This window comes from Pseudomyrmex gracilis, unplaced genomic scaffold (assembly GCF_002006095.1).
Source record: "Pseudomyrmex gracilis isolate BER0280 unplaced genomic scaffold, ASM200609v1 scaffold_90, whole genome shotgun sequence".
NCBI classification, from domain to species: domain Eukaryota; kingdom Metazoa; phylum Arthropoda; class Insecta; order Hymenoptera; family Formicidae; genus Pseudomyrmex; species Pseudomyrmex gracilis.
Window position 1 is genome coordinate 367,617 of NW_018020674.1, and position 12,599 is coordinate 380,215.

At 38.5% G+C, this 12,599-nt stretch overlaps 1 protein-coding gene across 6 annotated transcripts; it reads left to right on the forward strand.

Annotated features, from left to right (window-relative positions):
- Positions 1-91: 91 nt before the first annotated feature.
- Positions 92-8,825, forward strand: LOC109855479 (COP9 signalosome complex subunit 5). Of its 6 annotated transcripts, none has more exons than XM_020429771.1 (7): positions 92-321; positions 638-814; positions 3,037-3,614; positions 7,374-7,539; positions 7,626-7,860; positions 7,941-8,135; positions 8,274-8,825. In XM_020429771.1, the coding sequence occupies exons 4-7, from the start codon at positions 7,388-7,390 to the stop codon at positions 8,736-8,738; spliced, it is 1,047 nt and encodes a 348-aa protein (XP_020285360.1). In that variant the 5' UTR covers positions 92-321; positions 638-814; positions 3,037-3,614; positions 7,374-7,387; the 3' UTR covers positions 8,739-8,825. The 6 variants fall into 6 exon arrangements, with proteins under 6 accessions (XP_020285360.1, XP_020285359.1, XP_020285361.1 ...); XM_020429770.1 differs by lacking the exon at positions 92-321 and adding an exon at positions 436-535; XM_020429772.1 differs by lacking the exons at positions 92-321; positions 638-814; positions 3,037-3,614 and adding an exon at positions 6,636-7,008 and having other exon boundaries at positions 7,350-7,539.
- Positions 8,826-12,599: the final 3,774 nt, after the last annotated feature.

The window sequence follows — 12,599 nt, forward strand, 5'->3', positions numbered from 1 at the left end:
GTTCCGATGTCCGTTACAGATTTTCAAGTCTCCTCGAATGACGGCAGCGACGGGGCGCGAAGGGGACACAATCGCGGCGTCCGATTGGCGGAACCGCTTCTCCTACGTCGTCGCAATAGGGTACGCAGGCATCACGGAGGAGCCGCACAGCGTTGCCAACTGCGCATGGGCAGCACCGTTGTTCCGCAGCGTCGAAACTTCGGTTTATTGCTACGCCGGTCGCTGAAATAAGTTCCCGAAATTCGTAAGGGAACGATGCCGCATCGCCAGACTCGCGTCATACCGAGCCGTCCGGGGCTCTCGAGGCCCTACGCCATCAAAGTAATTCGATTTTTTTTCGCCGAGACGACATGATACGATATGACATTGACGCTTTTTTTGGTCGGTTTCACTTCCATAGAAACAATGGAACCTGAAAATGCTTCCTCTTTATAGAGCCGATCGCTTTAATTTTTCGGACAAGGGCGCGTTCGAGCGGGGTTTTTCGAGCTCTCTATTTCTGTCGCTCCGCATCTCGGATCGTTCATACATAAATGTAATGTCGACATAACTTTGTCATTAAGTCAATTTAATTTGCATTTAAGATCTTATTTGTATATAATTTGTATATAATTTGTGTATAATTTGTCTATTTCAGTCTACGATCAACAATTTTACAATTCCAGAGAGCTTCAAATATATTCAACGTATATATATCCGCACATAAATGTGTTGCTCTATCTCGAAAAAGATATCGCAGCTGATGGTATATATCCGCATGCAGGCAATTTCCCCGGGTAAGATCCGGTGTTTTCTGCGGCAAGAGTAAAAGAAGGTAAATTTGGATAAAAAAAATTTTATATTAGTACATAGACGTTAAAAAATTCAATCGTTCTGTTTCTCTGAATCCAACAAAATAATAATAATAATTCTGCTTCGTGACCTCAGCTCGATAAATTTATAAATTTTGAGTGCAGCTATACTAATGGCTCTGCAACGAGAATTTCCGGGCGTGCATCTCGCGCGCTTGCAGTTTATCGATTTGCAGGCGTGGTCGGTGGTGCTAAAGCAAGCTGCATGATTGCAGATGCGAGAGAGAATTGGTCACTGCAGGCCACATGCAGACCCGGCCTTTATTCGCCGACCTTTTCCGGCTATATGAACAAAACGTTTATTAAGAGTTAAATAATAATCCAATTTGTCGCTTATTAAGAGTTGAAACAATCGTTCGTCGAAACTAATTAGATTAATTTCAATTACACAGTTGAATCATCGGTTGTGGAGTATAAAGCGTTTATATATCTGAAAATAATGTAATTACGATTAAACTTATATAACGTAATCGAAAATAATTTTGTAAACAAACATGTTTTAATTCTTTCGACAATTTTGTGTGTATTTATAATTCTCGAGTACGTTGCGCGTGAAAACTTTACAGTTATAAAAGTATTTTAAAATTTTATCATTTTGCGGTCGTCTCTCGATGCGCATTCTTCGTGAGTCAGTATTTACCTGTGTACGTACGCGATTACGTTCATGTAACACCACATTACCTTAATAGTGGCGCGCGTTTCTGAATTCTTTCATACATAAGACGCGTTGGCGCATTAAATGTGACGCCTCCTTTCTCTCTCTCTCTCTCTCTCTCTCTCTTTTTCCTCGAAACATAAATAATTAAGTATAAGAAATTCTATTAAAGAGGTTTATTGCGTACATTATATTGTCTTGATGAGCATTTATATCTTTGCACAAATAGTACGCGAGTACGTCCGTTGTGTGATGAGCGACACAGAGAGAAAAACATTTTATTTTCTATGATTAAATTGTGACCCATATAAAGTTGATAAATGCGTCAAATTAATGTACCTTTAGTGTTTGCTCATTCGAATCTAAAATCAATTTTAGAATTTTTATGTTGTTTCCTTAGATTCAGAGATTTTTATTGCAAGTATTGCAAAATACGCGACTAACAAACAATACTTAAGTGTAAAATTTTCACGTCACGTAATATAATATAACAACATGTTTTTCCACATAAAATGACAAATCATCTTATGGCCGCCAGACAAGCACAAATTGGAGGTTTCATCTCGCGTCGTGAAGAAGTCTCGTCACAGTGCCGCGTATCAAGCTTTTGAGATAAATTTCGTGTGCTATCACCCCACGTACATAGAAGTGTCACGTCGAGCGCTTGGACAGAGGGGTCAAGTGCTTTCCTGCCTGTGATATCATACGTGTATACATTTGTGTGTACACGATTTTTGCGAGAGAGCAACGCGCACACATCGGCGCAATCGAGAGCGAGAGAAGGTGTTTGTCGACGCGACGACGATGACGACAGGGTGTAGCCGGTCCTGCTTTGGTCGTTACCTTGTATGGATCAACCTCGCGATCGCGGCGTCGCCATCGTTGGTCCCCCCTCCCCCCCCTCCCCGGTGAGGAGAGAATAAGAGAAAAAAAAAAGAGAAAAGAATCGCGTGCACACAGACACACACGCACGCGGGATATATCGCACGTATCTCTCGCGAGCCCGTGACGCGATCGCGGTTTCGCGTGATAAACGCGCGGCGCGTAACGGGGCCGACATCGATTATGGAGTGTTTCGTGGTCATCACGATTATTTACGCGGCCGGCACAGAGTCGGGAGAGATCACCGCACCGTTGCCTGTCTGTCTTTCCCGGCTGCAACGTCGGTGGCACAATACACAAAGCAACCGTATCCGACATGCCAAGTGCGCCGACCAACCTCGACGCTTTCGTACATATGCTAATTTTGCGCAATTCAATCTCGCAGTCCATCGATTTTTTTTTTTTTTTTTTTTTTTGTTTATTGAAGCGCAAATTCTCAATTACGTAGACATTCACATTTTTCGCATTCTTATTTGATTTGCGACACAAAATATCAAATATAGTTGGTAATTTTTCAGCAACTGTAAAACGCTGATTTGTCTGTAGCGGCATTTTTCAATATTTCCTAATTAGTGGCACGATTGATAATCGGTTGAAAAATGCTATTAATTAGTTATTTATTATTTTTAACATTTTTATTTTTTGCAGAAAGAGAGAGAGAAAGAGAGAGAGAGAGATCGATGGATGGATGCGACGGAAGTCTGGCTTGTGAAGTCGAAAGTCGCCTTTCGTTAATCTTACCGCAGAGATTGCATAACGTCTCGGACAGAGAGAGAGGAACAATATCCACGTGTGGATATGCTCGGCTTAATGCCCCTGTGTCCATTGTCCTTCGTTGGCTTTGCTATTAAGTAGCGAACATAAACGCAGGATGACATCACGTCCTCTTTTAAAAGACGCGAACTATCACGTTCGAGCACGCGCGCTCGTGTGCGAGCGAAAAGTGACATTCGCGTTATTACGTGTCGCGATAATTAGCCGATTGATTCGTATCAAAACCGAAACGATTTAAATTTTACTTCTATAAGCGCGCAATGTGTACAACAACTGGAAACGATTTCTCCCTCGCCCACGTTCCTCGCCATTTGCCGTTGAAAAACATCGTTACGATACAGGAAGTGCTCGTATAACGCGAGAGAGAACGTGACATCATCTCTCGCGCACTTAGTGCTGATGAATTTGTTGACTTTCCAATCGGAATTCAGAAGTGTTTGGATTTCTTAGAGGTAATCAAATATCTTGATATATATTTTTTTAATTAAGGGAATGAGCTTGTATATTAAATTATTATATATATATATATATTAAATATATATATATATTAAATATATATATATATATATATATATATATATATATATTAAATTATCATACATACAAAGCGTCTTGAGACTTTACTCGTGCACGTAGTCCAGCGACTATCTTTTAATCTAGCACGACCAACCTTCAACTTCTAAGCTCAAGTCGATTGATTCAACACACGTGTCGTTGAATTCGCACCTGGCAACAGGCGACATTGTGTACGCATGTCACAGAACGTCATCGGGGGTGAACTATGAGTTACGGTTATCGACCTTGGACGAGGGGAGGCGCCGAGCGCTTTCTCACCCCGGCGCGCGGTGGAGTTTTCACCGCAGAGAATCATCATCATGGTCGCGCAAAATTTCTGCGAAAAAGGAAACCGTAAATCGAACGAACCTCGACGAGAATAATTACGAAAAAGGGGGTTGTCGAAGCTAGGTATTCTGAGTCAGAAGCGTCGTCCGTTGAGTCACCGTCGCAATCAATATCTCTTGATATATATATATATGTGTCTGTGTGCGTGTGTGTGTGTGTTGCCGCAGGGGTAAATCGTATACTTGAGGGATACTTACCTCTGCCAACCAGATATTTAACTAGCGATTATCCATCATCGACGAAAAGAATTTCCGTTTATATTTTTAGCCGTACGTTGTAAAAGAAAAATGATAAAATAAACGAGGGGAATTTGTGAAATTTTTGTAATCCTGATAATACATTCGCTCGAGCAAAGTTCGAACAAAACGATGTGATAATAACAATTCACGGAAAAGATCTGTAGACATGTGACATTGATCATATTTGTCTCCGTCAATGAGGTTTAATAAAAAAAAAAAAAAAAATTACATAAATACGGGGTCGTGCGGAGGTGGCGCGGGAAAAGATAGGAGCGACCCAGACTATGGGCAACCGACTAAGACCTTGCCCCGCCTGGTATTTTATTGATCCTTAGAAGGTGAACGGCAACTGATACGCCTACATAGGCGTATATGTATGTCCTCATCCATTTGTTTCACGACTGACGTAATCTAGCCAGTCAACGGAGTTTAGCTCCCTGAAAGAGATAATGTATGTTACCGTGCGTCAGAGCATGTATCAAACTGTCACAAAGATTTGTCTTGCGCGATCTTCAATCGCGAGTACAAATTTGTGTAGAAAAAAAATTTTATTTCTTTTCGATTTCGCTATTTGGATTCGCGTTCTGGATGATTTAATTTGTCATTTAAACACATGTTCTGTATATGGGTAACGAGTGTAAAAAAAGATAAAAGACAAATTTCGCGCAGCACAAAACTTGTACGCGACTTGTCGCTCTTGGGTGTTGTTTTTCCGTAGGTGCGTCCTGTTTTGAAACGTCTCTTATGTCTCATATCCAGGCCAAGATTTTGTCACATGACCACTTTCTCGCGGGATCGAACGGATTATTCGAAAACGGACTTACAACGTCCGTTAAGGTGTTTGCCGTAAATGGCGTCGTCTTCTACCCGCGGAGATTTCGCCGACGTGCGTGTTTCTCAACTAAAGAGAGAAGATGAGTATTAATAAGAAAAAACACTGTGTGTTCTTGATATTAAAATACAAAAACTATACTTCCAAAATACAGTAGAAACTATTATTTACTTGATTACATAAGATTTTTGTATCCTTATTTTATAGTGTCGTGTTTTTATTATAAAAATTCAATTATCAACAAAAGCTTATACGTGTGTCGATGACGCAAAAGTATTTCATTCAATCGTTAAAGTATCACACGCGTCGAGATACCATTTAAAGCCAATAAAAGGTCTTTCATTCAATGAAGAAATAAGTATTGAGAGAGCTCTCCGTTCCGTGCGAGCATTCGTTTTAAAAACGAAACACCGCGTGCGAGTACAAGGTGATCTCGTTAGTTGCTTTTGTGCGCGCTGTCACATCAGCACAAAATACAGAGTGTGCAGCAAAACCATCCAAATTGGGAAATGTCACCTATATATATCGAAACGGAAACATAAAAAATAGAGTTTCTTTTTTTTTTTCTTTTTTTTTTAAATGTATCGCGTAATTTTTACAATATTGTTTTGCGATAATACGGGCAGTTTGAAACAAACTAATGTTCGTATACACGCAATTATACGGTACGTGTGAAAATGTAAATTTGTAAAATTCGCCGAGACATTCTTTTGTTGTATATATTCGCAATGTTTCATTCCACGGAATGAAAACTAAAATTTATTTCCACACATTTAACTCGCGCGTAATAAATCGTCTTGATTTCCATGCGCGAGAGGTAACTCCTCGAAACAGGAACGCAGGACAGCTCGGGTGTGTGTTTTATCGTTTTATGGTCCTGAAGATTTAAAGAGCGGGAGGAGATTTTCTTAAGGCGTTTTCGCGCGCGAAGTCGCGCCTTCTCTCTCCGAGAGTTCTTTTACCGTTTTGCAAGAGGTGAAAAAAAAAAAAAAAAAAAAAAAAGGAGAAGATGATAAAAGCTCGCGAGCGAGCGAAAAAAGAGAGACAAAACGGAGAAATCGCTTGCCCATATTTGGCTACACTCCGCTCCGCAATCTACATTCCGCGTGTTCCTTTTTTTTTATTTTTATTTTTTTGATCGCTCGCGCCCACATAATCTACATATTGCTTTTCTGCATCGCACTGGACGAAGCGGCCATTTTTTTTTCAATACAGAGAGCGTAATAGCACATTTTTATCGCACCAAGTGACGCGACTTTGCTATTTTTTTTTTTTTTTTTTTTTTTCGAAACCGCGCAATTTATAGATTATAACAAAATATACGGATCTGTAATAAAAAAACAAAAAAAAAACATCCAAATTTAAATTACTTAAACACATCTTTAATTCTCTCTCTCGCCCTTATCTGCGTAATTTTGTTTAATTTATATTTGAAATAATATTTATATGTGTCTGCACATAAGAGAGAGAGAGAGAGAAAGAGACAGACAGAGAGATATAACGATGAAAGAAATGAGAGGAAGCGAGACAGATCTCTCCTCTCTTGATTAGAAGTATCTCCATCTATTGGTTAGGTTTCGCGCATGTACAGGGTTTATTTTTGAGTACGCGCTATCACAAAATATACCGACGAATAAGCCGACAGAGGGTTGCACCACTACTGTGTGTGTACACGCGGTGTTGTGCCTGAAAATTGCGGCTGTGTCTATTATTCTCTTTTTCTGATTTCTGTCTTTGTTTTGTCATTGCGCGCTATACGTACGTACGTGCACAATCGTGTTTTATCGAGTTGCTTCGAGGCTTCCTAACCAATGAGCGCACGTTGACACGCTTATTGTTTTTAATTGACTTTGCGCTGATAGTTGCCAACAGGTTAGTTTTATTATTCTCTTCATTGTGTGATCGCCTTGCAAACGTGTGACGAAGTGTTGTTGTTGTTGTTGTTTGAAGGATGTTTACTTTTAGCGAATTAAATGTTAACATGTGCGTAAACCTTTCTTTGTGCAACTCTGTGGAGGTTATTTTTATATATATTATTGTTATTACTTAACACATCTCATTGGTGAAGTGCATTATTTAAACATATCGTTTGTTGCGTTTGATCTACAATTTTAGAGCATTAAATTGAGTAGATATTCTCTTCTTTATATCTGTTTTTATAATTTTGCATACTCAAAAGACTTGGTTAAACTTTGTGTGTTGTATTATTTCAGCTGTAAAGTATTTTATTTTGTCAGGTTTTAGGAATAAAATGGCTTCTACATCGTTGGAACAAAGATCTATTGCGCAGAAAACATGGGAGATGGCAAACAACATTGAGGCTATCAGTGCCGCGGATGAAATTTACAGATATGATAGGAAGGAACAACAGGACATACTGACTGCCAAACCATGGGAAAAAGAGTAAGAATGTCTGCTAGTGTGATGTAAAAAATTCCTTGATAAAAAAAAAAAATTCTACATTCTATCTTTCTTTTTTACATTTGTAGTCCCCATTTCTTCAAGGATATAAAAATATCTGCGTTGGCTCTGTTAAAAATGGTTATGCACGCACGATCCGGGGGAACCTTGGAAGTTATGGGTCTGTTACTCGGCAAGGTGGCAGCAAACACAATGATTGTCATGGATTCCTTCGCGTTGCCGGTTGAAGGAACAGAAACTAGAGTAAATGCGCAAGCTCAAGCTTATGAATATATGACAGCTTATATAGAAGCGGCGAAACAAGTACGTATACATTTATCGATACAAGGATTGAAAATTTATAACGAAAACAATATAACCTGAGAGATAAATTGCTGTTGTAGGTTGGTAGATTAGAAAATGCAATTGGTTGGTATCACAGTCATCCCGGATACGGTTGTTGGTTGTCTGGCATCGATGTATCGACTCAGATGCTTAATCAGAATTTCCAAGAACCTTTTGTCGCTATTGTTATTGATCCTGTGAGAACCATTTCTGCCGGCAAAGTGTGTCTAGGTGCCTTCAGAACTTATCCAAAGGTAGACGCGAAATTAAAATTGTTCAAGTTTTTGTATGTGTGTGTGTATTTTTTTAAATTTTGTACGTACGTGTATATGTTTTAATTTATAGTTTTTTTTGGGGGGGAGATCCCAAATCATTGCAAGATATGTTTACAGGGATATAAACCGGCAAATGAAGAACCTTCGGAGTATCAAACAATACCGTTAAACAAGATCGAGGATTTCGGCGTTCATTGTAAGCAATATTATTCGTTAGAAGTATCCTATTTCAAGTCCTCGCTTGACAGACGGCTGCTCGATTCGTTGTGGAACAAGTACTGGGTGAACACTCTGAGTTCCTCCAGCTTGTTGACGAACGCAGATTACACCACCGGTCAGATATTCGATCTGTCAGATAAACTAGAGCAATCGGAATCGGCGCTGGGAAGAGGATTCGTTTTAGGTGGCACAGATCCTCACGATCGTAGCACAGTGGAAAAACTGATAAAAGCTACGAGAGACAGCTGTAAAACCACTATCGAAGTGATTCACGGTTTAATGGCGCAAATCATTAAGGACCGATTGTTTAATCAAGTTGGCGGCAACGCGATTACCTGTAATCCGCAACAACAAAAGCAATAAAATTTATATGCGGTAATCACTTTGCAATGTGAATATTTACTGAATTTGTAATAAAGATCTGTGTTTTTTCTCCGCTTGTGTTGAAAACGCGTGTCGTCTGTAAAAATATTTATTTCAAATACTCAATTGAAAAAAAACTCTTGAAATCTTTATCACTTTTTCTCTGAGAGATAACTTTAATAACGAATTTAAAAAATAAAACCAACGTATGCAGTAACTGTAAAGTGGTTTCTTTTCGAACAATTACACACAAAAAAAAAAAAAAAAAAAAAAAAGATTCCGAATAGACATGTGGAATAAAAATACATTTTATTTTCACACTTGCTAAAAAGTATATACAGCAGTTTTTATCAGTAATCAATATCCTCATATGTATATGTATAATTTATATATATATATATATATATGTCTGTATTATGTATATACATATATAAACGCATACACTGCATATATGTATACATACAATACACATAGAAGTAAGTTTATAAAACTAATATGTAATATTTATCCGAGAACAAGTAGGCAGAGCAAACCCCCCGCTGAAGGGCTGACGCGCTGTCGTGTCACAGACTTTTAAAAGGACAAGGCCACTCAGAAAAACGCATATACCCACCTGTTCTATAATAGTTTTTTTTTTTTGTTTTTTTTTGTTTTCTTTTTACACATTCCCTAACATTCTTGCGCGCGCGTGCACTCGACACTCGCACATTTCTCGCACAACATATAAGGGACGGAGCTAAAATGCATACGGTTGTGTGTATACTCAATCAATTTGTAAACAGGTAATTGGTTTATTACAGAGAAACGCCCGGTTTTTTTTTTTTTTTAGAAAAATTAGAAGACGCACGACGATTGTTCGCAACAAGTGCCACGGAGAATGAACTCTTCGAGAGATGAATTTACTATATAGTATGTACATATGTAACCGCATCCCCCCACGTTTATTTACGTAGTAGTTTTATCATGCTGTTGGAATGAATTAAATTAATTAAGTACAACAGCGTGGTGTTTTTTTTTTTTTTTTTTTTTTAATATATATATATGTATGTATAAACCTAATTCGTAGGAAAAAGTCTACGGAAAATAGATCTAAACCTGTTTCTTTTCTTTCTTCTCTTGTCTATTGCTCCCCGGAGTAGTACTAGACCTCTCTAAAATTGTATATAGCTATTGTTAGAGAACTCATATTTGTCGCTCATCACAGGCTTCGCGCACGAAAACAAAAACAAAGTTTGTGAACGAACGTTAGATTGTTGAGTGACCGAATTTCATTCGCACACCTCTTTCTTTCTCTCTCTCTCTCTCTCTCTTTCATTTTCGTCATATGTATCATAATAATATGTACAAGAGTACGATAAAAACTGACGCTATTTAATTACAGCACAATCCCCCCCGGATGTGCATGACCGCAAGTTTCCTCCGAGTTATATCGGCGAGAACGTCAAATTTCCAATCTACGGGGACTGTGCTGTAATTACTACGAGTCGAGCAGTAAACTTAAGCGCCAAAATTAGACGATAAAAATTAATAAAGACACATGCATCGTTATTTCGCTGTTACTTTATGTTAGTTAGTCTTTAGCGCAACTTAAAGAAATTACCCTATTGTCAATATACAAGACATTCCGAGGATTTTTCCGCCGCATTGCGCTTATAAATGTTTCGAATATTCCTCTTGTTTCGCAAATGTTAACAAAACTTTTTTGCGTGGTCTCGCAGTTATTTTGTTGTCACATATGATACCCCCAGCAAACAAATTTCTGACCGCGCAGATCTTGGCAACGGAAACTGTTTGCCAAGAAAAACGTTACAATACGGAAACATGCATTGGTGTTTCCGCCAAAACTGTTAAGCGCACGAAGGACGCAACATGGTTACCAAACCATATTCTAAAGAGAACACAGATAGATATGAATTTGGTCTACAAATTTTACTGGCGGTTGGCGACATCCCGCAAAGCAAAAATTGTTTGCTGGGTATATTAGGTTTGCTCACGCAAAGATTCACAACGCGCGCGTTGTTACGAAGTTACAGGATGGATCGGCGGGAGTATACGCGAAAATGTGAAATCAAAATAGGCTTGTTCTCGCGGTGTCGTCGTGAAAATTATGTATACATTATTATAAAACGCACACACTCGTCTGTCTCATTTCAACCTGTAACATCTCGAAGAAGCGTAAGAACATGGATGGCACAGTGCCGGGAAAGAAAATCCCCTGAAACATCTTATATATACGTACGTAATTATAATTCTCCAGCTTTGCACGTTCGTTCGTTTGCTAAAAAAAAACAAAAAAACAAAAACTTACAACGTAATCATTTAGACGTGTTAGAATTTGCGATCAATCGTGTGATCATTTAAAAAACGTCCAAGTTTGTTTTCTCATCTGCGCGATTAAATTGTTGCGGCTGAAGAGCGATGGTCCGTAAATGACAACTCCCGCGCTCGTGTGTGTGTGTGTGTTGTGAGTATAAAAGAAATTTAATAAAAATTTTATATAAAATCCAACAGCGAAACATTGTCGGGACAATTATTATTTTGTTGAGATCTCTTCGATCTCTGATGATAACAAGTAGATGCAATAATACGCGCGAAGGATAAAAATCACAATAAGAGAAATTTCAGACCTCCGATGTGATACTCTGAAACGCAAAATTCGAAACCGCGTGATACATTCGATAGCACGTGTCACATACGTGTGTGTTCGACTTGCTTCCTCAAAACATATGACAGATTTCACGCACGCGAAATCAAACTGTCGTACTTCGTTATCGAATGAACAGCTCTATCGCGTGTACACGTATAAAAATTCTTCTCAGGTTCAATCTTGCATATATACTTCTCTTTTTTCTCCTCCCCCTCTCCCTACCTCTCTTATAATTTCTTCACTTTTCGCACGCGTGCGCGCACACGCGATTAACTAATATTTACAAGACAATCGGGCGAATTTAGAAGAACTCGCGGTCTTACTTACAAATATAGCAGTAGAAAAGATCGATTTGTAACAGCGAGAGTTTCAAAAGCGCCGTCTCATTGATAATCTTGTTAGGGGGCAATGATTAGCACTTTCGGTGACGGCATATATCTCCCTTTTCTCTCCCGGTTTTCTATTTTCACTCGAATTGCAATTAGCGTATCACGCGCGTATCTGATATACATATATATATATTGCCTTTCCTCAGTCATTCCTCATTCATCTTCATTTTCTATCTTAAATTTTAGCCTACATGAAAAATTGAGCGCTAAATTAGGAGCCGATAACAAACAAAATTGCGACCGATCAAAATACGCACGATATTTTTTCCTAATTCTCTACTTTCACGTGTTTCAGTTTAGATTTAATATTTACATTGTTTTTTGTTTTTTTTTTTTTTTGTTTTTTTCTTGTTTTTATTTTTTTTATTTTTTATATGTACCCCGTTTTCCTCGCAAACATATGTGTGTGACACACAGTTCCCGCGTTCAGCGGAACGCCACTCGTGCGCGATTTTCTGCCGAACGCGATTGCTGCAGCAACGAAAAAGGAAAAAAAAAAAACAATACTCATGTTCTCACAGCGTAACAAATGTAAAACGAAATAAATGACACAAAATTTTGAAAAAATCTTCCTACGTGTTGCTCGTGTTGCCTACGATGTAAAATTTACGGAAACACACGTATTCGCTCGCGCAAGAATTTGTCAAAACAGTTTTCTTTTTTTTTTTTTTTTTTTTTTTTTTGCGCATGCATTCAGAGAATTGGATAAATTTTAAGACAGATAACGTAAGGATGTTTATGCGAAATTAATTGACCGCTGATATACGCTCCGATCGACAGCGTGTTTTAAGCTCTTGTTGGCCTCGCGTGTTTTATACAATCTGA

Excerpts from the sequence above, each read along its gene's own strand:
- LOC109855479 (XM_020429768.1), top strand. Across the intron at positions 7,540-7,625 it reads GCCAAACCATGGGAAAAAGA|TCCCCATTTCTTCAAGGATA; the intron begins GTAAGAATGTCT and ends TTACATTTGTAG. Across the intron at positions 8,136-8,273 it reads CCTTCAGAACTTATCCAAAG|GGATATAAACCGGCAAATGA; the intron begins GTAGACGCGAAA and ends ATATGTTTACAG.